At 42.4% G+C, this 27,175-nt stretch overlaps 1 protein-coding gene and 1 non-coding gene across 12 annotated transcripts in view; both read left to right on the top strand.

Annotated features, from left to right (window-relative positions):
• eml1 (EMAP like 1) overlaps positions 1 to 27,175 on the top strand; it is a 76,796-nt gene that overhangs the window by 19,113 nt on the left and 30,508 nt on the right. For 2 of the 11 annotated variants that reach the window (XM_033642278.2, XM_033642277.2), the window contains exon 1: positions 739 to 1,397. The exons of 1 other annotated variant lie outside the window; for it this stretch is intronic. In XM_033642278.2, coding sequence (XP_033498169.1) covers positions 1,331 to 1,397 — 67 coding nt within the window. In that variant the 5' untranslated portion in view covers positions 739 to 1,330. Of the gene's footprint in view, positions 1 to 738; positions 1,398 to 19,666; positions 19,691 to 24,223; positions 24,346 to 27,175 lie in introns of those variants that run through there. 8 more of the 11 variants (XM_033642283.2, XM_033642282.2, XM_078175059.1 and 5 more) reach the window with 6 other exon arrangements.
• LOC117267671 (U6 spliceosomal RNA) lies at positions 7,859 to 7,968 on the top strand. The gene has a single exon (XR_004502599.1). It is a non-coding gene; the product is annotated as a U6 spliceosomal RNA (small nuclear RNA).

The following is a 27,175-nucleotide window of genomic DNA, read 5'->3' as shown; positions in this document are numbered from 1 at the left end:
CCTCCTCTCCTCTGTCCTTTCCTCTCCTCTCCTCCTATCTCCTGCCCTGTCCTCTCCTCTCTTGTCCCCTTCTCTCCTTTCCTCTCCTTGCCTTCTCTCCTTTCCTCCTTTTGCTCACCTCCTTTGTCCTCACCTCTTTTATCCTTTCTTCTTTTCTCATTTCCCCTTTTCCCCTCTCCTTTCGTAACCTTACCTTGTCTCCTTCTTCCTCCTCACCTCTTTTGTCCTTGCATCTTTTATCCTCACTCCTCTTCTCATTTCCTCTTAATTTTTTCTTCTTTCCTTTTCTCTCCTCTCCTCCTTTCTCCCCTTTCTCCTCCTCTCCTCTTCTACTCCTACAATGTTCCCGTATCCCCTTTCCTCTCCTTTCCTTCTTTCTCCTCACCTCCCATGTCCTCACATCTTTTATCTTTTCCTCTCTTCTAATTCACTCTCCTCTTTTCTTCTCTTCTTCCCTTTCTCCTCCTTTCTCCCCCTCTCCTCTCCTACCTTGTCCCCTACTCTCCTCCTCCTCACCTCTTTTGTCCTCACCTTTTTTTATTCTTTCCTCTCTTCTGGTTTCCTCTCCTCTCTTCCTCTCTCCTCTCCCACCAGCCGAGAGGAGGAGGATCTATCCGACAGGCCCAGCCCCCTGCGCTCTGACTCGTCCACACTTTGTGACAGGGGAAGGCTGGGCTGTCCCAAGCATTATCTAAACACTCGCACACACACCGCCTCTGACACACACACACACACACACACACACACACACACACACACACACACACACATACGCACACACATGGACACACAGTAACTGCCTGTGCCAGAGCCTGCCTGCGCTCTCAGCTCAAGCCCTCTTAAAGCTGTTTTTCTGCTGGAGATCAGCGAGAGCTAACGACACACAGCTGCCTCTGCTGAAGACAGAAGGACAAGAGGAGAACAGAGCGAGGGGAAAAGAGGAGCAGGAGGGAGGAGAGGACAAGCACAAGAGGAAAGAAAACCACCAGCAGCCTCTGAACTTCTGTCTCTCCGGCGCTCCGGTGCAGTCATTCTTCAGCAGGGAGTGTTTTCAGCTGTAGTTCAGGACTTTTTTGTAAGAGGGGGGTGGAAAAGAAGAGGAAAAGAAGAGGGGTTGGAGTTCACATGACATAATCGGAGTGAATGGGTTGCCATGGTGACTCACCCAGGGAGCCTGACCCGTGCAGAGTGAATGGAGGGAGCGCCTTGGACGCCAAGTGAACGATAAACTAGCGGAGGGGAGTCACCAGAGAGAGACAGAGAGAGGAGAGGAGAGTGAAGGAGTGGTGGATAGCAGAGGGAGCAGAAAGGAGCGGAGCAGAGGTCGAGAATGGAGGACGGGTTTTCCAGCTACAGCAGCTTGTATGACACCTCATCACTGCTACAGTTCTGCAACGGTAAAACTAATCCTCTCCTCACTCTTCCTCCCCCCATCCCCTCCATTCCCCCGACTGCATGTTGTTCCTCTGGACTTGACATGTCACCAGCTGACTGGCTAAACTTGACACCAAGTCGATGTGTGTGTTTGTCTGTCTGTGTTGCAGACATGTGAGCTATTTTAGCTCCAGCTTTTAGGGCTTTGGTGAAAAAAGGAGTGCAGTCTGTATGTTCTTGTGTAGCTCAACACGGTGTCATACTAGAAAGCAGTTGACTTTGAACACAGAGACTTTGGTGCATATTTGAATTAAAATATCCCCCAACTCCACAGGGCATTTAGGGAAAAGCACACTGTCGAATTAGCAGGAAGTTTCTGGAATCAAGGCCAGAATAATGTCAACAGTCTATGTGAGCCAGCAGCCATCAGCAGAGCTAATAAACAAAGACAGAGGGTGGATGAAGAACAGTCCTTTGCTCACAGCAGCTGCCCTGATTACTCTGGTTCTGCTTGATGTGGTGAGCGGTATGTTATGAATATATTTCTCCCCTGTTGGCTGATTGCGATCGGTTTGCTGAATGAGACAACAGGGATGACAGGACACCGTTGCTCATGTTGCTCTGCTGCACTAATGTAATTTATCTGCTGGCAGAGGGTGAAACCATACTTCATGCTGCTAATGTTATGGGTGGGAGAGGGTGACTCAGGGAAGAAGGAGAAGCAGCATGACACATCATTATGACATCAGTTTAGGATTTATTTCCAAGAAGCATGAGTTTCGTTTTGGAAGAGTAAAACCTTGTAAGATTTATCTCCAAAACTACTAAACTATGCTGGAAAAAGGTGGATGAGTATAACTCAAACATGTCAGAGGGATTTTTCTCTCCAGTTATGTGAATGAGTGTTGCTCAGTTGGATGGGACCATCACTGCCGACATACTGACGAACTACAGTTAGTGAGCCCCCTACACAAAGGGGATTATCCCCAACACAATAATAGAGACTACTACAGTAGCAGAGGGACTTTAAACAAAGCTGCAGTGGCAATTTGAGCTTCAGTGAACCAGCTAAATGAAGACAGAACTCAATACATCATAAGAAAGAGGAGTAACCTCTTGCACTCGTCAGTGTGGCATCCCCACTGCTTTTAATTGATGTGTTGATAGAGATACAAGTATTGGAAATGCCTCTGATACTGGCTAAAATGCTGGACAAGGTATCAGTGTGCTAGTCTGTGCACCAACCTGACACCATGTAGTTCATTTATAAATGTTAAATACATTACACAATGCGATAAAACAGTCAGCCACATCCCAGAGTATCCTTTATCAAGATACTGAACCCCAGATTACTCCCAGTGGCTGTTCCATCGGTTTGAGCGTGTTAATGCTGTGTAGCAGGTGGCACCTTATACGGTAGCCTCAGCCAGCAGTGTGTGAATGTGTGTGTGATTGTGACTCATAGTGTAAAAGCTCTTTGAGTGGTCAGAAGACTACAAAGGTGCGATACATTCCAGTCCATTTACCAACGTCTCTATTTTGAATGTGCTTCTAACATTTATCAGTGTGTACTTGGCAGCTGCAGTGACTGTTTGGTGGTTAGTGAGCGTAAGCTATCATTGCTGAAGCACAGAGTAATGTAATTGCCATCAGTGGATAATGAAAAAGTCAATAATATTTACTGTGCTGTGTAAGCACCAGCCGTCGATGGGATGAGAGAACACTGTTGTCTGACAGAGGAAATCACAGATGTGGAGTTACACAAAGGTATCTCCCTCCATGGATACTGGGTACCTCAGTACTTTAATGAATCACTGAGGCGAATCCAGTTAAAAGCTTTTATCCCTTATGGATTTCCCTCATTGAATTTATAGCCCTCACAAGAGAAGAGATGCAGACAGAGGAAGAGATGAGTTATAGAAGCTTGTAGTTTGGGTTTTAGGTCATCCAAAAGTGAAAGATGTCCAAAATATTTTATATGCAAATATAACGATGATTAGTTTCCTGCACTTGTGTGGCTTCTCTTTGTACATCAAATCCATAAATGACTTATTATATGATACATCAGCTTCACTTTTGATGGTGTGTTCCACCAGGAACAAGGAAACAGGAATAGCTCACAGATTGATTCTAGCTAGAAAACTGAGTCACCATCCCATATGTCACAATAGTAAGAGCTGATTCCAAGTAAGTGAAAGTAACTGAGGAAAAGAACGAGAATGCACCCTCTCTACTCAAGTGTTGTATTCCTGTGTGATGAGCAAAGTGCTGACAGCACAGACGATAACAACTCAGGTGGGCCGGCTGGATTGACCTGAAAAACAGGCGTAGCAGGTGTTGTACAGTAACAGAATTAGATCTAAGACTTCCACAGAGAGGAAATGATTGACCTTCAAAAATCTCTGAAATTACAGTGTAGTGGCAGGTATAGAGTTTCAGCAGAGGTAAAAAGTTAAATATGTTTTGCCCTCGAGGCTCAGTGTTATGGTGACAGCTGAGAGAAGTTTAGTGTCAGAGCAGTCGAGCCCTTCTTCAAATTTGGACTACATTCTTTTTCTGCTCTTCTTCATCTTACATTACTTTACTTAAAATCTGGAGAATGCAAACTACTCTTTGGCCACTCAGTCTGCATTTAGTCAGCTTGTGATTACACCCTCCAAGGTCTTTTCTTTTAAATGATTCCTCTTTTTAACTTCTGGCCAATCATGACCGTCATCAGTTGGACAGCCTGTGAGTTGTTTGACACTCGGGGTTGTTTGTAATCCTTTACAATGTCATGTTTCCACTCAGAGAGAAAGTCGATGAAATAAGACGTGCTGCTGTTGCCAGGGATTTTCCAACCTCTAGCCCTGCTTTCTTTCTCTCTCTCTCTCTCTCTCTCTCTCTCTCTCTCTCTCTCTTTCACTTCACACACACACACACACACACACACACACACATACACAAACCTATAACACACTTAACTTCACGGCAAGGGAACAGCGCCTTGTTCGATGTTCCAACAGACTGCTTAATTGGGTGAGCCTTAGTTAAGATGTGTGCGTGTGTGTGTGTGTGTGTACAAACTGCAGTGCTCACACATGAGCAGGACTCGTGTGTGTGTGTGTGTGCACGCGCGCATGTGCGTGTGTGTGTGTGTGCAGGGCCTGTAGGCCAAAGTGATATCATACTGCTCCGCCGCTGCCGTCCAGCTGAACCCAGATCCACTCAAAGCAAAAGTCAATGATGTCATCCGTTCGCCTCTCTCTCTCCCTCTCTCTCAGCCCGTGTGTTGTGGAGCATCCAACCAGACTAATGTTCAGAGACTAGGTCAGCTAAACTGCAGAAACACACGCAGACTGCATGCTTTGTCCTCAGGAGGTCGAGGCTAGCTCAGGCTAGCTGAAAATTAGCCCCATTACACACTCGGACACATGGACACACACACTGATTAGAGCTGATGGAGGAAGTGGATCCCTTCAGAGAAGCTGTTTTTGTTTCTGTGTTAAATTGATGAAATCACATTTGGAATCTGCTGGTCCTGGAGCAGAGGACAGTTTTGATTAGATTAGTCTGTGTTGTGTGCCTGGTAATTAGATTGCTGGTGTTTTTATAGAATTTACCAATGTTCAGACATCAGATGAGCAGGATCCTTGTTCGTTTTAAGGCCCAGACTCACCAAACCAACATCATAGAACTAGTAGTGACAAAGGCCTCATGGCACCTGTGTTTTGGCCAACAAGTTGTACATGAATGCACCACAAGAACTTCAGCCTATGGCCAGCTAGCATGTATGTTCTGTGCCTGCTTAAAGGCAATAACTCACCATACCAGCGGGCAGCAGTAGTCTGTATTGATCATTCAGAAAGGGAAACTGAAAGACTGATAGCACAGACTCCAAGACGCTAGTTAGTCAGTTAGCACATTAACAACCCAGTGTTGCGATAACAGAGGATATTTACTATTCGCAAGTAAACAATAATGCTAACAATTATTAACTGTATCTGCTAAAGAGCTACATGGCAGTATAACAATAATTTCGCAATATAACAAGTGTGTTTTGATCTCATGCCCTCTTGACTTGACTTGAGCTCTTTGTTTACATTTCGCAATCAAGTTTCTCGTCTCCTGCACTGAGCTCATCTGCCAATCAGAGTGATTTCATCCACTGATGGACTCTGCCTTCCCTGACGTCAATTCAACAGACTGAATTGGCCCAAAAAAACCCCGGCAAGGGCCAACTATTGCCAGCAGTGTCGAACACACCACAAAAACTAGGGCTAAAGATGCCCAACATTGGTTGACGGTCAACCATTGGTTTGGTGTGTCAGGGCCCTTAAGGAACGGAAAATATCGATTTGATATATTCATCACTTTCCAAGACCGCCGTGGTTGTTTTTTCTACTTTTACTGCTGCTACATTTCAACCAACTTTTATCCAAAGCTCACCATAACTTTGAAGTTTGATTTCACGCATTTGTAATTGATTTCCATTCATTTCTCTACAGTTTGAATATCCGCTCACAGAGAAATTGCAACCCTTTTTTTACGCAATAATAAACCACAGTCATATGACATGCTTCTCTATCGTCCTATCCTCTTAAGGTTCATCTTCTGGCTTTTAAAAGATGAAAGAAATGTATTTTGACACCCAAATGGCAGATATTTTCACTTTGTTGGATTATGATGGATGTTGTAGACTGTTGATTAATATGTCAGTTATTATTATTGCATAATTGATCATTTGTTAAGTCTATAAAATGACAGAAAGTAGTGAGAGCCTAAGTCTTAATATTTATTCTACCCAAAATCCCAAAATATCACAAACTGCAGAAGTAATGACATTGCCATCAGCCTCAGCTGTACTTTGTATTTAGTGCTAATTAGCAAATGTTTCACACAGAGAACGACTGAAGCTAGTGGCTGCATGGAAGGTAAAATAAAGTTAAGTCCAAAAACGTTTGAAACGCTATGCTTTGGACTATGATTGGCAATTATGTTGAGCACATGAAATGTGTAGAAAAATCCTGCCCAATCATTAGTGTAAAATCATGAGTTAATGCGCTTCCCTGTTCATTACCTCCTGATGTACCAAAAGCTCACGAGAAAATCTGTTAATAAGTAAATCCGGCTCACTTCAAGCGCTGTAACACTGATGATCACACACCCGTGTTCATCTCAAAGCACCCAGCCGCTCCATCCAAACAAATCCATTCGCCTGCGTTCATTCATGAGATTTGTTCATTTACCTTTTGAGCTAATGATGTCTGCTCAGATTTGGATCAAACGGCCTTTTATCTCTGGGCTCCACACTTCACGCTGTACACCCACAGGCACACTGGCAGAGCCCTCACCTTACCAGCAATGGCAGTGTACCATGATGGGAACCAAAACGTGCCAGCAAGACAAGAGGCGGGGGCATGTTGGGGAAGGGAAGATGGTACAGAGGAAGTAAGAGCAAAAACTAGCAAAGTGAGTGCAGATGGGTGAGACAGGCATGCAGGGCAGAGAGCAGAAGTTCATAAAGACAGAGGCTCGTTTGATGTTTGTTGGAGGTATTTTGATGCACAGTGGAGGTGACACGACTTCATCCAGTCTCCTCCCCTTCCTGGCTGAGCATCTATAGCTATCTCCATCCAAATCCTGATTCATGATGGCACATGTAGAGGGATTAGGATTAAAGCCCCGCTCACGTTACCAACCGCAGTAAACGGGATGCCAGGGAGGAGGAGACTGAGGTGTTTGTTTGTGTATGGGTGAAGTGTTGACTTTTGTTCTCCTCAGAAGATATTGATGGGGCCTTTAATAGGTGTTTGATTTGTTGTCAAAAATTGCCTTCTAAAGTGAGAAATCAAAGTAGTTTCTGTCATGCCTTGCTCGTAAGGTTAAAGGGATGGTTTACCCCAGAATCAAGAATACACATTTTTCATTTTACCTGTAGTGCTGTTCATCAGTCTAGATTATTTTGGTGTGAGTTGCTGAGTATTGGAGATAATGGCCATAGAGATGTCTGCCTTCTCTCCAACATAATGAAACTAGATGGCACTCGGCTTGTGATGTTCAAAGAGACGATAAATACATAAATAAATGATTTTAAAAGTTCAGTAGCAATGTCTCTTTCCAAACACATGACACTCGGTTGCTGAAGATCAGGGGTGTCCACACCTTTTTGAATTGGGACCAAATTAGACAATGTTAAAATACCTAGGGGCTTCTTAACTGTTTCATCTTTCAGTGAAAAATTATTCAACTTTCCGACACTCCTGAAAGTAGCGGCCCTGGCTGTCAACTTTACGTATCTTTTCTGTGCATGTCTGCTACCTAGCAGTAAATGTCTGTTACCAGGTAACCATTTCGTTTGTTTGTTTACCACCTGTTTATGAAAACAAATTAGCTCGACCCACTTAGTTCCTACTTGATGAACGTCTGCGAACTGTGTGACAGTCCAACCATTGTGAGGAGAAGGAAAAATGCAAAGTGACCCTATTTGATTAACAAATATTGCGTGTTACAATGTGTAACACATGTACTAAATTGGGAGCGCTACAGAGTAGATTAGCATGGCCCCTGACGCAAGGATGCCACGCACAATCGTGAAGCGTTCTCACAAATATTGTGTGGCGTGCCACGTATAGTATATTTTAAAAGTCAAGCCGAGGGCCATTTAAAATTGGTCACTGGGCCACAATTGGCCCTGGGGCCGGACTTAAGACATGCCTGCTGAAGATCATTCACGGACCTTGCTGTTAGCTGATTAACGGAGAAACTATTTTCTCTCTATCAAACTACACCCGTTCACCATGCAGAAGGAGCAAGTAAGGAAGCGAGGCCATTAATGTTTACATCTCGTGCTGCTGAGTGGATGCACGCTTCCTTCTGCACGGTGATGCAGTTGGTGGGTGTAGGTCAATAGAAAGAAAGTAGTTCCTTCATGAAACTGGTCATAACAAGGTCTGTAGATTATCTTGAGTAACTGGGTCATGATTTCTGGAAAGAGACATTGCTGTTGAGTTTTTCAAATGTAATTTTTGGGCGCCCAGAGAACCACAAGCCGGGTGTCACCTAGCTCCACTGGCTCTCAGCTTAAGAAATACTATGTATCTCCTCCTCCTGCTTATTTTCTCCCTCCTCCCTGCTCCTTTAAATGATCTATCAGAGCCTAGTAAAACCTGCTGGCAAGCTGACCTGCACTCTGATATTTCCTCCTCTCACATAAAACTGCACAAAATGTCAATAGTGAAACAGTGAAAGAGGGGAGCGTTAGGAAATGATGTGTCTTTCTGCCATCACTCATCTGTAACTGTAACATGTACCAGAGTGGCAGTTTAATAAATATCGACCTGGATGGGATAGCTCATCCACTACTGCTGATTCATTTAAAGGTTGGCATTGATTTTCTATTGCTCTGTCAGTGAGAGCACACACCACTCTCCGTTTCCTTTATCTCACGCCAGCCTCCCTCAGTGTCGCTGGATTTTTTCTATTTTTACCACTCTGACTCTCCCCGTCCTTCACCTAGCTTTGCTTTCCTCTTTCTCAGCTCTTTCTGTTTCCTCCTCACACTCATCCCGACGTCAAACTCTCTCACGCTCTCTGTTTGATCTTGTGCGAGTGCCCCAAGTGGAGCTCAGAGTGCTTTTCTGTTTTCTTTTTTTTTTTTATCTCCAGACAGCCAGATATTGAGCGGGTGGTTTGGGCCTCTGTAGTCACGAGTCACACTACCCCCTTCCTACTCCTTATCTCCCTCACTTTTTTCTCCCCCTTTCTCCTGATAATGGTCCGACTTGCACTTGTCTTTCACGTTCACGCTGCAGAATAGAGATCCATTAACTGTTACACAGAGTGACGGTGTGTGCTCATTGTAACAGTGTACAGCTATATCGTGTGTGTGCAGCAGGCTACAGCAGCAGATTGTGCTGCAGGAGAGTCAAGCTGTGTGTGTACGTGTGTGTGTTTAAGATCTGTGGGAGCAAGCAGATCTGTGGCTGCCCTTGTTGCCAGTTGAGAAATGATGCCACTTGCATAACGAAATCAGTCCGGTGTCCTCGTAGTGGCAGTCCTGCTCTCTTCATGTGCCTTAAATATTTGAAAGTATGTCATTCTATAGACACATACTGTATACAGAGGAGACTATACCTGCATAGTGTGATGTGTTGTCTGCGTAGAGGAAGGTTGGGCCACAAGCCAGGATCATACTGAGCCAGGATCAGATCATACTCAATAGCAAACAGCAGTACAGGTGGACATTTTAGCAGAAATGTGCACAGCCCCAGTAATAATCTGTTCAGTATCTACATACATGCAGAGAAATGCCATGAGATAAACATACGCACACTGACTCAACCTCCTGTCAGTAGTCTGTGTTCATTTTGTCTGTATTTGTGCACGTTTTCTGAAGGTTTATAGATACAGACCAAAGGGAGCAGTAGAGATATTAGGGACAGTGCAGTGTATTTCCAGCAAGACACGACCATAGGACACAACAAAGACATTTTTAAAAATGGTGTAACGGCGCAAATCAGTGAAATAGTGAAAAGAATTCTCTGTCCATGTGTGGCAGTATATTTAATGGCTTCACAGACCATCTGTGTCTTCAATGCCACCTCTGTTAAAGGTACATTATTACGACTTCCTCCACCGTCACTGTGTTTGTTGTCAGAAATTTTTGATTGTGCCATTCAGTGGTTGTATCTGTGTCAGCGTAAAGGAAGCATACATGAGCCCTGACTGTGACCCATAAATCTAAAGGGCACTAAGACCTAGACTGAGTGACACTGAGTGACTGAGTCATTATTTACATCTTCATAAACTGTTCCCCCCCTAAAAACCTTATAATGTTTTATGATATGTAATGTTCAGGATTGCAACTAATGATTACTTTCATTATCAAATGTAATTATCATTATCATCTATAATTTCCCAGACTGTGTAAGAAATGGTCCAAAACCCAAAGTAATGCAGCACATCTCACATTGAGAAGCTGGAACCAGATTGTTTTCTGCAGTTTTTGCTTGAAAAAAAATTACTCAGATCATTATTCAAATATGAAAATAGTTGCCATTTTATTATGTGTTGTTTAATTTTTGAACAAATATAACCCACTCTTCAGTCATAATGTCTGAGCTTTGTTAAAAAGCTTAATAAAATCGCTGTTGCTGCCCTTTTTTTAAGGATGAACTTCAACCGTTGTTGAAAAAAGGTAATAAATCACAATATATTTTATCCCAGTACTCAGCATATTGCAACATATTTAAAATTGCAATAATATTATCGTGATAATATCGTATGGTGGATCCTCTGGTGATTCAGACCCCTAATATCAGATACGTTTCTCAATATTAAGGCACCGGTGTCGTGATACTTTCTGTTGAGGCAGAGGCACTGTCCTCCTTTTTCTGCAGACATGTTTTGCTCTCTTGGCTATCTGCTTAAGATCAGTTCCTGATAAAACTCTCTAAAAAATATTTTTTGCTCTTAAGCTACACAAATATTGTTATGCATGGCGTGGTTATCTTGTGATACTGTGCATTTTATTCAGAAACAAGGTCAGAGCCGGCATGCTCATGGAAACAGCCTCTTGGTGAGCCAGCGGGCAGAAGATACCATTTGTTGTCTGAACTGAGTTTTCCCTCTCCTCTCTTTCTCTCTCTCGTCTTTTCCTCCACTGACACACATTCACGCAGCCTCATCCTCATCCTCATGACCCACTAAAACAATCAGGCATGTAAAGCAGGAGTGTGCGAGTTCCTGTGCTAAATATACATACTGACTCTGCGTGTGTGCTAGCAATGCTGCTGGCAGTCCAACATGAAAAGGAGAAGCATTCACTGGTTATGTATGTGTGTGTGTGTGTGTGTGTGTGTGTGTCCATCTTCAAGTTTACTATGTGTGTGTTTGCATACCATAACAAGGTCAGGAGAGGAGACACGCAGGCTGCATGAGTCCTTGAACACAATGTCATAGATGGGTAAAAATACCATGAAAGAGCCAGAAACAGAATGGTGTGGTGCAATGCTTCCACATGGTAACACTAAATATGCTCAGAAGGACGTTGGCTTTTACCTGTGGGGGAGGGTGACTGGTAATAAATTACACAAGTCAGCAGAATCCCGTGGAGAAGCCATTATTTTTAGTCTGTTCTTGCTGCTCAAAGTATCACCAAAGCTATTCTGTCCAATCAGAGAGACACAAGAACAGAAATGAAGGATTAAATTATGAATTTCTACACATGAAGATGCTGTAAAGTGCACTCAGGTATTCAAATGTGTTTCAAAATAGTATGCAAATGATTTCCCGCACAGATCATCAGTGCGTTAGTGCAGGCATGTGAGTACGCGTTCATGTGTGCACATGCATATCTGTGCATATGAATGTCTGCGCATAAATCTCCCTTTTAATCTCGCAGCACGTCACCAAACCGTTTAGATTAATTTAAGATCAATTCAATTACAGTGACAAGGTGAGCGTTGGCTCCATTATATTTATGGTAATTGTCTCCATCAGTCTCCAGTGGGCCTAAAGTCACGGCCCGCTGGTTTTGTTGCTCTTCATCTCTAAACCCTGGCCAGGATTTCATCTGGCCAGTTGTGATGTGAACAGATATAATTAACCTCTCAGTGCCCGTGGTGCAGCTCCCAGAGGCCGCCCAGCACCCTCCCTCTCTTACACCTGCTGTTAATGGAGGAACCAAGGGGGAAGCCCCGGCTCTGCATATGTGTGTGTTTGTGTTCGCGTGTCTTCAGCCGGACTGTAGCAGATGGAGATGGCGAGGGAGAGGAGGAGAATCCCATTATAAATTCCATTAAAAATAGATTCATCAGGAACACAGCTGCGGAGATGAGAGGAAAAGAGGGTGGACATGATTATTTGGTTTGCTTTTCCCTCTATTGTTGCCAATTTGTCAGTTTCGATGAGGGGTTAAAGGAATATGTCATCCCCAGAATGATCATATGTACGTCAGTTACTCACTGTGTGTTAGGTTGAATTTGGGAAGAACACAATTGTTTTTCTCAAATGCCTCTGATGAAGGCTTTATCTTTACAAACTAGATAGTATGCTTTCATCTTCCAGTAGTTCTAGTGCAGCTGCAGTGCAGTATGATTTGAGAAATCTTTCACCATAAACATCAGTGGCAAATGCCATATTTTGTTCTCAGAATCAAAGAGCAAAGACTTTCTTTTACAGCGAAGGTCAGTTAGGCAGCCAGAAATATTTCATAGGAGAGAACCAGCTACAGATCCCAGTCTGAATCACTCGGAATAAAAGCTCTGCAGATTTACAAACAGCTACTCTAACTATACAATAATACTGTATACAGTTAAATACGCTTATATGTTAAATGCACTCCTTTGACCTTCTTCAAAATTAAAATGAGCGTGTATTATTTAAGGTGCACAGGGACAACCACAGCAAACCAAAAAGGGTTGCAGGCAATTTAATGGGACATGTGACTCCACTGACAGGCAGCTTCTTGTCTTGTTGTTTTCATGTATACCAGAAATGACAGAGCCAGATCTCACATATATGATGCTGGGAATGCACAGTGCCACAGTGAATTAGGTGTGAGAGGGGAAAAAAATCAAGGTTTAGATGTATCACGGTTCTTTCTTGAAAGATTATGTCTTGATGTAAGAAGTCAATAATTGGAAATTTAAAACCCAATTCTTGACATTATGATCACCTGTTACAATTCTGTAAGACCAGACCATACATTTCCTTAACGGCTAAACCAAATGGATGGTAAAACATAACTGACATAAACATGCATTGTATTTACGTTCTGAGCTAGTTTATTCGTTGAGTTTTGGTGAGGATGGCTGAGCGTGAGCAACCACAGGTGGATACAATCCGACCACCTTAAAAGCTAATGTATGGATGCATTCTGGCTTCTGTGAAGTTGAAAGGAAAAGAGACCTGAAAAAAATACATCATACATAGAAATCCAAACTTTTGATGCATCAAGATCAGGGTCAGAAATGACCTTTTTTTGTCTACCTGTCTAGCACTGTGGTTGGTGAATTCCAAAATCTACCAGCCACTCAATAGATTTCCATACTTCTTGTGGCTGGTGAGGGAAGCAAATCCTGCAGCTACTTGCATATTATACAAATATTTGGCTGATGGCTGGTGTTGATCAAGACTCATCATTAATCGTTTTAAAATTGCATTGTAGTCCTAGGAATCAGAATCAAATCGTTTGGTGCCTGGAGATTTCCACACCTACAGTGAACACAGACGGCTGGATATCCGTCTTCCACAAGAAGACAAAACCTGTTCATTAAGTTTTTAGCCACACACAATGCATGACAATGTTATAATAAATCTTTAGGCACACTTGGCCCCTTCTCAAGGCGCCGACTTTGGGAACCTCAGTCTGTGCTTAGGTTTAATCTGGGCAGCTACCACTGACAATAAATTAAGCTCAGCAGCTGCACTGACAGTGATTGGTCCAATCAGTGACCTCTCAAAACTCCCAGTCAACCGTTCATTAGTTGGTGGAAGATCTTTGACAAAATTTGAGAGTAAAGCCGAATACTTTTAAAACATCCCTGTACAGTCCTCTTGATTTGAAACCGTCCCAAACAGCTGTCCACTGTGACCACAGAGCAAAGAACATTTAATAAAGTGTCCTTGTGAGATTTTTCGCTCACTCAGTCTAAACATAGCTGGATGTAACAGGCGCAGGTGTGTTTTCTGTGTGATGTCAAAGCTCTGCTTATGAATACATACTGCATGTAGGAGCTGACGTGGCCGGTTGAGCGGAAAGCCAGAATAGTAAATCATCACAAAATAACTCCAGTGGGAGTGCATTGGAGGGTTAGTCTGAGTGGGTGGAAGTTCGCTGCAAAGATCAGCCTCTCATTGGGCGGAACGAGCCACCCGCTGAAGTCCCGCCCTACCACCTCCGGTTGCAGTTTTTAACACGTCCTTTACTAACTTTTGTGGTGTTTGATCTTGCGGGGATGTAGCCATTTTTCTGCCATGGTTCGCGTCCTGTAGGCGATATTTTTGTGGGCGTGTTACACCAAAACCTGTTTCCCCCTGGCAATATTTTTGCAAGCGCACCGTTGCTGTGGCACCGCCAAGAACGATTGTGATTAGTTGAAAGAAATACAAGCAGCCAGGGCGTTTTTTTCTCCAATCTTAAAGTGAGAGTCGGCCCAGCCAGACCTTTCTTTTCTTGAGAAAGGTCTGGTGAGCCAGACTATTGGAGGGTAGAATTTGTTTTTTAACATTTCTTTCTCCAGTGTAGTTGTGTAATGGTGTTTTTTTTCTGCTGCCAGTTCTGCCACTGTATGTTCTCCCCCTCCAGATGGCAGATATACGATTGGCCGATGTTCAGGATGCTGACAGTCTCTGGCACAGCGTCTCTGTATGTGTGTGAGACCATCCTCGCACCATGGAAATCTGGTTTCCCATAACAACACTGTTACTGGATGGAACAACATGAGCACACGCACACACAGACACACACATACACACACACACTGGATAGAACAAGCATCCCGCCTCCTGTTCCTTCCTGGTTGTTTGTTACTGAGGGACAAAGCCCTGTTTTATGTGGAGAAAGGTTGAGACTGAGAAAGAGGCTTGTGTCAGAGCCTGGAGTCTCGCTGCCAAGCATGACTTAGTGCCTCTGTGGTCTGTTTCTGCCCTGAAAGTCATAGCCTGTTGTACTTTTTTTTGCCAATTCCCTTAGTTAAACTCCAATTTAGACCGAGATATCTCATGAAATTTATTTTGTTGCTGTCCTCATGAGCCATGCTTTATTTACAACCTGTTTGGGTCCAAATCAGCTGTGTTTTGATGAATATTGTTGCCATAACAACTTTACTGAGTCAGCACACAGCTCCTTTGTCATTGAGAGGCTGGGACTGTCTGTTAACAATATTACAGCTATTATGAGATTTGTTGACAAAAGAAAAATTGAGAATACTGCCAGAATTATCACAGCTGCAAACTGAAAAACACGACACCCTCGTGATTAGTTTGCAAAGCAGATATGCCCTGTTCTCAGAAGTGTGTGCAGGCTGTTGATCCCTCAACCCTCTCTGCCACCGTGCACCTGTCTGAAGAACCGATGAATAAAAGTTATTGAAAAGCCTTTAAAGGTTTTGACCTTTTCCTGCATGCAGGGAAAGAGATTAAAGCACAATCTGCGTCACTGTCGCATCGTGTTCTGTGAATTGCTCATGCATGAGAAGGTAATTTGAATCCAGCATGAGAATGGTGGACTCCATCGCTAACAATGAATACTGTGTAGTAGGGTTGTCACGATACTAAAATTTCAAACTCGATATCGATACCCAGGAAAATATTCAATACTTGATACCATTTTCGATACAGCAGCAAAAAATTAAGAGGCATGTCATTTTTTAAATAAAGATCAGAACAGTAACATCAATGATAACAACAAGAATCCCCCCAAAATAAATAACAACCAGAAACAAGATCTGTCCATACAAATGTATTTATCTACAGCCCTGTTTATTTTCTGTGCTTCTGGTGAATTGGCACCATATTTTCATTGCTGATCAAATAGAGTTGGTAGTTTAGGCTCAGGATGCTCCTGTTTCTACCTCACTATGTGATCAGAGAACCAGGGCTTACGGGAGAAACCAAGCATTTTTTCAGCTTCAATCTGTGACTTTACAGTTAACATAACTTTTCAGACACACATAATTGTGTTGTCCTGTTAAACTAACATTGTCTATTAATGATACAGACGGGCATGACTGATGAAGTTTTCTGCTTAGCTCCCACATTAACATTAGAAGTTATATTTTAGTTTGATGCTGGCGACACCAGCTGCTCAGCTGCTAGTGAGGGCAGGGGCTGTACCCGCCGTCTGCAGCGCGCTGTGTTCACTTCACTAAATATTTTCAAAGAGCGCTTTTTCCTTTATCATTTTTGACCAAAACTGGCTGCTCTGATCCTCCTGCAGCTGCGCTGGCCATATTACAGGAACAGAAATGTGTGCATGCGTGCACAGCGACGACAACAAGCCAGGTTGCAGCGAGGGCTCTGTGCCTGCCAGAAGCTGCCTGCACAGCGCATGTCCGTTGGACCCGTTGCGACAGGCGCTGAGGTGGCACTGTTTTCCGACCATAAAACAGTGTGTGAGAAACAGAAGAATTGGGACATTATATTAAACTATTCCCCAAAATCCCTATTACATTGTTAGCTATGTACATTTTCAACTCAAACTTAAATTGCACTTGCCATTCTTTAAAAGTCAATATGATTTTAATGGCACCACTACAGGGATGATTTCTGACTCCAGCTACAGCTGAGCATAATGATGCTCCCACGCTCTGAACTCTGCATATCCTGTTAAACAATCTTCCTCTAAAGCTAATCTCTTATTCGAGTGAGCAACACAGACGAGAGCAAGAGAAAGACAATAAAGACATATTACTGCCAAGCCCCTTTTTAAGCGTAATCCTTCAGTGGCTCTTTTTCCTCCCACAGTCAATTCATTTCTAGCCTTGTTTCCAGACTCCATCCCACCACAGTTTCCTGCGAGGGAGGGAGAGAGACAAATAGAAGGAGAGGTGAAAGAGGTTACAGACGGGAAGAGAGAGAGAATACAAATCAAGCCTGCTGCTAAGATCAAACCCTCTGAGTTTAGGGATCACTAGCACTGAGCAAGATCTGCTCCACATATCCAGCATAATCCCCCCGCCACACCACGAACACTTCCTCTTTGACAGAGGAGAGTGTGTGTAGGAGTGTGTGCGTTTTGTTAAAGCAGGGTGTTGGGATAGTGGTGTGTATATACAGTATGTGTTTGACTTAAGAAGGAGTTATTCTGCCTCAGTGGGCCATGTCTTTCTACTTTCTTTTTTTCCCCTCCTTATCTGTTTCTCTCTCTTTGGCTTCTTCACACTGTCTCAGAAAGCTTTAGGGACTGTACCAAAATAAAATCAATAAACCAGAGTTCAATCTTATATTTCATTCATTTAAAGATGCAGGACCATCCCACGCATTATAGTTTTATTTGGACTCGGAAAAAAGAACTGCAACCCCCTCTATGCCTCCTTTGGTTGTGACATACATCTGCGCGCTGTCCAGCTGGAGGGTAAAGACTGCCACACTGCACAAATGACTGTGATTTGCGTTGTTTATGACTGTTCCAATGGATCACATCTTGAAAAGAAAAAAAGTTTCCAGTGAGTCCCAAAAATAGCTGTATGTAAAGGAGAAAAGTAAAAAATAAACAATCCACAGAGAAACAGTGGCAGCTGTTGGATCAAAATCCTCCGTCTTTAGTCTGTAGGGGTCAAATGTAAATGTTAACGTTAAGGTGTTGAATAGAATTTGTCTTGAGTTGGTATAACCACACAATTACAATTTGCTGTGACAACTTCTCTGGTTTTTAGCCACGACCAGGTTTTAACGGTGTTTCGACCATAGACTGTATATAAAGATGGATGATGTGTCTTTACTTAGCCCCACTGAACAAAAATGTAGTGATCTCCACAGTGTTGAGTTCCGGCCCATACACCCGTCCAACCAATCACAAGCAGCACCACTGATCGTGAGCACACCAACTGGCACTCATAGCTGTCAATCATGACATCAAATCCCCTTTTTATAGCATCAAATAACTAATTAAAACACTTGGACATACAGCAGCGTGATAATAAATACCTAAAATGATAGAAACCACCTTTTGGGAAAAATTTATTGGATGTGTACCTCGAGTTTTTCAATTTGGTTTAAAGAAAGGTATTTGCACATCCAACTGTCTCAGATACAGGTGAGTCGGAAATATCACTTGCGTCTTTGAACTGAAAGTCCCGCACACTGCTCATGCTCAGCTTCACAATTTATTGATAACACTAACGTTTCTTTCTCCAGGACCTTCGTCAAGAGTGTTAAACACCATTGTTACCGACATTGAGTTTAAGTAGAAACTGCCCCACCTTTTTCACAGGTGTGCACTGGTGTGCACCATATGTCACGAATCCCACAAACGAACACTCTTGAACACTTGACGAAGGTCCAGAAGAACCGAAATGCTAGTGTTATCAGTAAATGGTGAAGCTGAGCAAGAGCAGCGTGCGTGATTTTCAGTTCAAAGATCCAAGTTTTTCAGTTTGGCCCATGTCCCATCCGCTAACATGGAGGGGGCGGGGTATGACGTATGGGAAATCAAGATGTTTTGGCATCACTTTTGGGGAACTGTCTTGTCATCCAACTTTATATACAGTCACCAGACCTTTGGTGAACGGTTGACTTAGTAGGTAGAAAATAATAGCTACATTGTATGAATCACATCCTAGATGAGTTTCAGTTTTCTGATGATACCTGCTACATGCAGCTTCATCCAACTTTTTTATGTGGTCACTTTCCTGTATTTCCATTTCGGACAGAAAATGGATTCATCACTTCCTGTTTTCCATTTGAATTTTGGTTGTAACAGTCACATGAGAGCAAACAATCTACCATCGCAAAATACTGGGTTCTTAAAAGGGGCAATGCACAATTTGGAAGGAAACTTAGCACAAATTTATGGCAAATAAATCTGAATTTGAATCATATTTTAGGCCAACTTCATATAACAGAAGAAACAACCTTTGGCAGAGGTTAAATTTTGTGAAATGGGAAAAATAAATCCCTGAAATAGGGACATGTTGTCTCCAAATGGCACAGCGTACCTTTATGACTCATTGTGCTCGCTAGAACATTCATTTGCAATCTTTTAATAATTTGTGTACAGTCCCTCATGGCTGTGTAGGCAGACAGAAATGCTGCTGGTGTTTGTTGCATCATCTGATCATGCACTCAGCCATACCAGGTTCTGCTCAGTGGTTTTACAAGTGTATGTGTGTTTAGTGTCAGTGCTTTGTGTGTGGGCGTTTGAGTGATGGCGAGAGCAGCAAGGTGGGGGAGCTGTATCCCATTTGACCTGAGATTGACCCCAGGAAGGATGTAGCTGATGGGAGGAAGGAAGGAAGGGTTCGTACAAGGACAGTAGGATCTCTCAGGGGGGTCGTTCAGCCTCTCTTCATGCTCCTCTTTGACCCAGACACACTCTTTATGACTTACACAAGCACACACATTCACAACTCCATCTTTCTCTCTCAGTCTTTTCATCATGAAAGCAAGCTCTCGCTGCTATGCTTCTCTTTCTGTTTCTCTTCTGTATTCTTCACTCAGGTCGCGTGCAAGGACTTCCCCTCCTCTGATCCACCTCTGTGTATTTATAACTCCTAAGCCCCGGTCCAGCAGGAGCCACCAGAGGCAGCTTGTAAACAAAGCGTCTTTCTCCCTAATCCGGCCACTTGATTAGCTAATTCACCTCCATCGGGTCATCTGCTGCTCGCTGCAGGTGACACACACAGGACTGATGACACTTTAAGTACACTTTCTTTCTGCTCCATTCCTCTCTTTCTCTCTATTCTTTCTTCAATCTCTAACTCAATTGGTTTTTCCAATTTCTCACTCTGCTGACATGAGCCTGATGGATGGTTTCAGTCATACCTGAGGCAGACCGCAATTTTCTACATGCTGCAATTTCAAGCATGACATTTTTCATGTGTTGTACTCTGCATAATTTCTGAATTAATTTGCAGAATTTGCCATTCAGCAACATACATTTAATTGTTTCTTTACTTTTTAGTCATGCTACTGTGTGGCTTTGTCAGTCGGTCCACTGCGTTAGTCCAGATTGAAATATCTCAACAGCTATTTGATGGATTACCATGGAACTTGGTACAGACATTGACATGGTCCCCAGTGGATGAATTTTAATAACTCTAGCTTACCCTCTAGTGCTGTCATCACATTAAAGCTAGAATTTGGCTATTTTTGGTTTATGACCAAAACAAAGTCATCGCCAGTGGAATTTTGAATCCATCTTTTTTTTTTGAAGAAGAAGAATAATGAGTTGGCACAAATCTCCTCAAACCTTTTACTGAAGAGTTGCAACTCTTGCAAATTTGCGTTGTTGCCTTTTTTTTTCTGTTGTCATTGTTGCCATTTTGAATACTTTTGATGCAAAATATTCTCATTTTCGCAAAGACCTCTGGTTAACTTTCGATGCCCTCAGCATGTTGGCGTTGTCATTTTGAGCATGTTAGCATACTAGCTATCTCTATAAACAGTTTGTAGGCAATTGGACAAATTTTTGGTATCAGAAGTGTTCTGGTTTCCGTTTGTCGTCTGTGTCAATACATTATATGAGTTGTGCATTGATGTGATGCACGAAAAGGTTTGCCATCTTGAACAGCTACCTATGGCTACACCACTTTGACAAACCACGTACACTCACCGCCGCATGCATGGCTCACATCGACACAAGACTCACATTGTGTATTGACAACTCACATTTGAATGCCAGGTAGACAATCCGTGTGAAGACACAGAATGCATTGGCCAAAATGCTATCTCGGAACCTATCGGCTAGAATCTGACAAAAGCTTTACATGAGCTTTTTAAAAATGTATCTGCATCCATATTATGCAGATATCTGTTTATAAAGTCCCTCCAGGATTTCACTGGCTGTTTTGGGGATTGTTGCGGCCTGGAATGCCTGATTTCGTGGCAGCTTTTCTAAAAACATTTAGTGCAAGTTGCTCTGTTTATAGGCATTTTTTGCAATGAAATTGCGAGGTCAAGTGAAAATTGCATTCGGAGCTTATTATCATGAGCCTTAACTGCTTCCCACAGTAGAATCTAGTTGTGATGGGGGGAAACAGGGCTGAACAAGGACCATGAGGCGTTCTCTTGCTGATCTCTCTGCTCAGTTAGCACGAGCGAACAAAGCATACTCAGCATAGTCATATTTTGACGATTGGACAGAAGCCTGCACATCCAACACTGAGCCTTTTATCTCGCAGCGACACTTAAATGGCTTGACTCTGTCGTTAAACCTACTAATAACAGTTGAGTCACAAAGTCAAATTTGTGGTAAAGTTGCAATGATTGAACAACATTTCAAGGGTCACGCAGAACTCACAAGGATAGGCTGAATTTTCTATAATTGTTTTGGTTGCAACAGCGCAACATTGTTTAGGGACTGTTTGTAGAGATTAGCCAAAATGATCAGTGCACAGAAGGGGAAATGTTGGCTTGGATATCTGCTGGTTATACCGGATCAGGTGTAAACAATCGTCCTTGCCCCCAGAAGCTTTCTGTCCTTAGACTGATAGCCAGTGGGTTCTGATATTGGCATAATAGCGTTAAGCTTAAAGCACTGCTATGCCTAAGTACAGCCTCACAGAGCTGCTAACATGTCTGACTCTTGTTATATTACCCAGGTTATTCACTGCCCCACCTTCATTCACTCTTATTCAACTCTGTCTCCATCTTCGCTCTACCATTCTCCCTGCCTGTCACTAAATCACTACCACTTTTAACTCTTGGCATAAAATTTAATCCTGCATGCCACTTGATTATGATTAGGTCTGGACTTCCATTAGTGAAGCCAGCAGCAGACTGAAGTCAGGTTGTTTAATAAGTGTGACGCATTGGTCTTGGGAGAAATGGCTTTCCTGAAGGCGTAATCGGCAGCAGCTGAACTGGCACTACGGCAGCGCACCACCTGGCTGTGTGCATTCATGTTTTGAAATTAAAACCAGTTGGCAAATTACTGTTTGGTATCTGCATCCAGCAAGTGCATAGATGTGCCAGCAGTGTGGTATCAGCGCTCCCTTTCTGTCTCTGAAAAACAGGAATGGTTGTCATAATGTTGTGACAGCCCGTTTCCTGCAGCCTCTTGTGTCTTTGATGTTTTGCTTTTCTGCAAACACTGGTTGTGGTTTTTCAAACCCCCCCATTGTGGCGCAGCGTAACCTGGCTGCTGAACTTTCCATCAAGTCAGTTTAGCTTTATTGTTTGGCTTCTCTGCACCGCTGGGTGAAAAGAAAATAGACATCAATCACTCTGGTTGTCAGCGGATTATTGTCAAAGTGCGTGAACACATGGTGGGACAGCTGCCATCATGACATTTCCTCAGAGGGAGTTTCCTTAACGTCATTTTCTTTGATTCCTTGAGTGTGTATTTATATTCGCATCCTGGCATGTGTGTTTATTAAGTATACGGATGTGGAAGTCTGTAAATGCTCTGGTGAAGGAGTGAGTCAGCTAGAAAGCCAGACGTCAACACTGGGCTGCTGCAGAAGATATTTTATACATGAAGTCGCCGTGCTTTGCTCTAAATATGAGAGTGCTCCCTCATTGCTGAACAGGAGCATTTGCCCTGGACTATTTTAGTCTTTATACTCCTTCAGTGTATTGATCCTTGTGGTTGATGAGAGTGCAGGAGGGGGTAAGTGGGTCAGAGCATGTATGCACGCTCCAGTGTTCATTATTGATAGCTGTGAGGTCAGTAAATGACTCAGAAATAAGGTGGTGATGAAAGTAAGGGGGGGTGGGTGTGGTTGTTTTAGAGCAGGAAAAATGAACTGAGGGGAAAGCCTGTTTTCTATTTGCCCTTCATTGAGTCCCTGTGGCTGAAGTGATGGACAAGCACTTAGGCAGGCAGGTGATCCAGCCAGAATGACATCGCCTCACAGAGGAAGGTAATAGGGAGCAGCATGTCACGATGCATTAGGGTGAGCAGATAGATGGGCTCAGAGATCCGTCTCAGATTTGTGACCCTGCCACATATTGACCAGATAATGAAACAGGGACAGAAAAAGACGCCGAGAGAGAAGCTGAAGAAGACTGACAGAAATGAAGTAATTTAAGCAGCCGGCTGACAGGTGTGAATAGCGCACTGGAGCGAGAGGAGATCAGCGGGGTGTAATGATCTGCTTTTGTGGGTATGAAAGAGAGATGCGAGTGTCTTGGGGTGTATGTGCTGATGGATTTGTTGTGAAATGAAGATTGACATCTTACTGATTCGGACTGTCTGGACAGACAACATGTGACCTGAACCTGAAGAGTGCTGTCACACGAAGAGAAAATAGCCCACACACACACGACTGTGCTGTGGTCACTGTCACACCATCAACACACACTCCTCTGTATGAAAATAAACACTAAACTTAAACGTGGAGTGTGTATGATTTAGGGACATTTAGTGTATCTAACAGTGAGGATTGCAGATTGCAACCAGCTGAAACATCTCCTGGTCAGAATTCCCACAGTGTTCATTGTTCAGGAGGTTTTTACTGAGAGCCAAATTATCGCCAGAAGTCTCTTCCTCTCCTGAACAAATGGACTCAGTGATTAAAACCAGTAAAACACTGAATTAAGTAGCTTCACGTCACAAGTCAGTGTTTCCCCTGCACCCTTCGGCAGATGATGGGCTGCTGCCCCAGCAATTACTAATGTGCGCTCTTTTTTTCTCAGATAACTCAATATGTGCTCACCTTTTTTCTGATAGAGACTTTCAGGAGGTTAAAACACTAAATAAAACAGTTTTACATTAAATAATCAGTGTTTTTCTGATGTTGCTCGTCACGATGGGCTGCTAACTACGCCGGCTGACGTGAAAACTGAAAACATGAATGGTCCTTTCTACAGCCAGTGTGTGGTTTGTCTTTTCTGTGCTACTGTAGAGACATGGCGGTGCAACATGGCAATCTCCGTAGACGATGACCCACTCTCTATGTAGATATAAATGGCTCATTCCAAGGTAACAAAACCACAATAATTCTTATCTTCAGGTGATTTTATAATATTCAGTTTCTGCCAGTATATCCCCCTGAATCCTACACACTGGACCTTTATGCCCCACTGACCTTTTCTGATTTCCATCGAGCCTGTGAACGCCTTACAGGGCGTCAACTTGCCCCAGAGGTGTTAACCAGGGAGCAGGGTGACAGACGGAGGATGTTAGCGCAGAGCTGGGGGAATCATGGTCGTGACAGCCAGTCATTGTACTTCCACGACTGATGGTATCATGCTGTCATTGTGTCAGTGTTGGGAGCAGACCCAGAACAGATGCTGAGCAGATAATAGAAGCTTTATCTGTGGATATTCACCCACGTTCGCATGTGAATATGAACAAGGACCGCTTCAAAAAAGGCGTCTCAGGTGAGCAGAAAGTTATTAAGATTCTCCGAAAAAGGCTTTATGTGTTCAGGCAGAGAAGTGAGATTGGCGTTATGAAACAAGAAGTAGAAATCTCTGGTAAGTGAATGTATAAGCATACTACACTTCACTGCTGGGAGTGTAATGTATTAAATTATGCACCTGCAGTTTTCATCTGCCTCCATTTGTCCAGATGGGGAGTTCTCATTATGGAATCTCCCTTGTAGGGCCGCTGCATTGTCAATGTGAAGCAGTGTGTCAGTGAAATCTTTTCTTATGCGTCCAACAAGTCATTAATCACAAGACACCAGTAATGGCAGTGACAGTGACTAACGGGACACTTCTGTGTGTGTATGTGTGTGTGTGTGTATGATGTACACTATAGCTGGTGTGTCTCTGTGTGAACAGTAATTGGTTGATTCAGTCATTCTGAATCTGCTCAGATTTCCATTTTCTGCTACAAGCATTAAGTGTCCCATCTGCCTAATGCACCAATTTACCATCCTGTCTCATGGAGGGTGTCCCCGACTTAAACAATTCACAACTGTCTAACAGGCAGAGGATTTTACTCACTAATGGAATTTGTCCACTCATAAACAAATCTGTGAAATTGCTTTTTCCAGCATGTTCTGCCAATTAAATTAAAATGACTTCACTGGACCTTGTGGGATTATGTACATCTGAATACTTGCTGTGGTGCATAAAGAGTGTGTGATGGTCTTGCAAACACAGAGACTCACAATTTTTATGATTATTTACACATTAAGAACTACATTTTGAAGATTGCAGTGGTTTAAGTAAATGTATCTGACTGCATATTTTGGAGGTTTTCTTCCAGAAAATGCTCAATTTTTACAACGATTAAGACTTTAGAGTTTCAAGCATTAATTGAAACATTTATTGGTTTTTGATTGGTTTTCAATTGATTGAAATAGCTTTTTTTATTGCCAGCAATGTCTAATCTACTCTATATCGGGCCAATACTGTCTCATAGAGCTATATCTGGTATCGGTGACAACGGAGTGAATCTATTTGATTCAATTCAGTGTTTACATCCAATTACACATGTGCGCACTACATCAATTAATGTAACTAAGTACATTTACTCAAATACAATACTGAATTATAAATTTGAGGTACTTTTACTCTACTTGAGTATTTTAATCTCATGCCACTTTCTCCTTCTACGTTACTACACTTCCAAGGAGAATACTTTTCTTTTACTCCACAATATATATTTCATAACTTCATATCTTATTACTTACTTTAATTAAGAATTTTGCACACAAACCATATAAGAATATACAAGTGAAGCTGAAACAATTGATCAATTGATTGACAGAAATATTTTGTTATTTTCCATGCAAAAAAATTAAAGGTTCAAGCTTCTCAGTTATGAGGACTTGATGCTTTTCTTTTTAATTAATTTTTATTATTTTTGATTTATTGAATTGATTTAAAATTTATATGCATGGATACTTTTACAAACTAATATTTAAGTAACATTTTCAATGCATTTTTACAAGTAACTGAGTATTTTTCTAGTGTGGTATTAGTACTTTTACTTAAGTAAAGGATCTGAATACTTTCTTCACCTCTGCGTAGTTTTATGAAATTGTATTGCTGTATGCTGGAATTTCCTTTTTTTTTTTATTGCCAAGATATTTTTTTTTTTGGTCATAACAGTTTTATTTTATTTAGTTGCTGGTTCACACTTTATTATTTTGATAAAAAAATAATTCAGTAAATTGATATGAAAGCAGCATTTAAATCAAGCCTGACGTTGCATTACACATAAATGAGTGATCCCAGTCACTTCCACACAGGCACACACCTTATTGGATTGTCACTAAGTATCGGCAGTGACCCAAAGCTCAGTTAGATTAGGTTAGATCAGTGCACCCTTAATCATTTTTCAAATTAGAATAGCAACAAACATCGGTATTGCACGTCTTCCATGATAATATGATACTGAAGAGCACCTTTGCAGTTTCACAAAGTTGTTTTTATGTGGAGGCAGATATTTGATGGGAGGCTCTGGTCATGTCCTGAATCCCCTTAGCAGCTTTTGTTTATCGAAGAGACGCAGAGGTTCATCACACCACTTTGTTTTCACCAGAAATCCAGATACTTCACACATTTCAGTGTGTTTAAAACACTGTTGTACTTGATAGTTTAAGAATCTTATTTACAGAAGTCAAGAGCTTCCTCAGATTTCCATAATGTTAGCAGGCAGTCGGGTTTCAGCTCCAACTCTGAGAAGGAGCACAGACTGCAGATCTGCCTAATCACCAGATGCCTGCTCTCTAATGCATAATGCATCAGACTGTTATTACAAATCTGCAGGGAACACACAGCAGTGATTTACATTAATATTTCATCAAGCCACTGTGACATCAAAGTCCTAATGGGGAAGACCTTGCGTGTGTGTGTTATCATTAATGAAGTGGACCCTGGTGGCCTGTGCTTGGCCTCCATCGGGGTGTCAGGTGGAGAAATGGTAATAATATGTTAAGTTAGTTTGAACTCAAAGAACAGATACGGACAAACAGGCTCATGAATAAAGGTTTTAATGGAAGGACGGTTGGCCTTCTTGAATCATACGAGGCAAAGGCTTTCACAAAGAGTCTGAAAGTATAAAAGCATGAACACGGTTTGAAAGGAGTTTGCTGTTTGTTTTCCATCCCTGACTTCTTTTTGTCCTTTTTGTCCCCATATGCATGAATTAAAACGTTAATGTATATAAACAGATGATAATAGAGTCTAGGACCCGAGTAATTTCAGGTAATAAATAAGGCTGCACAATATGTTGTTTTTTATCTTCACCGCTATG

This window comes from Epinephelus lanceolatus, chromosome 15 (genome assembly GCF_041903045.1).
Source record: "Epinephelus lanceolatus isolate andai-2023 chromosome 15, ASM4190304v1, whole genome shotgun sequence".
Taxonomy (NCBI): domain Eukaryota; kingdom Metazoa; phylum Chordata; class Actinopteri; order Perciformes; family Serranidae; genus Epinephelus; species Epinephelus lanceolatus.
The sequence above is the reverse complement of the archived record's forward strand: the minus strand, read 5'-3'. Positions and strand labels throughout refer to the sequence as shown.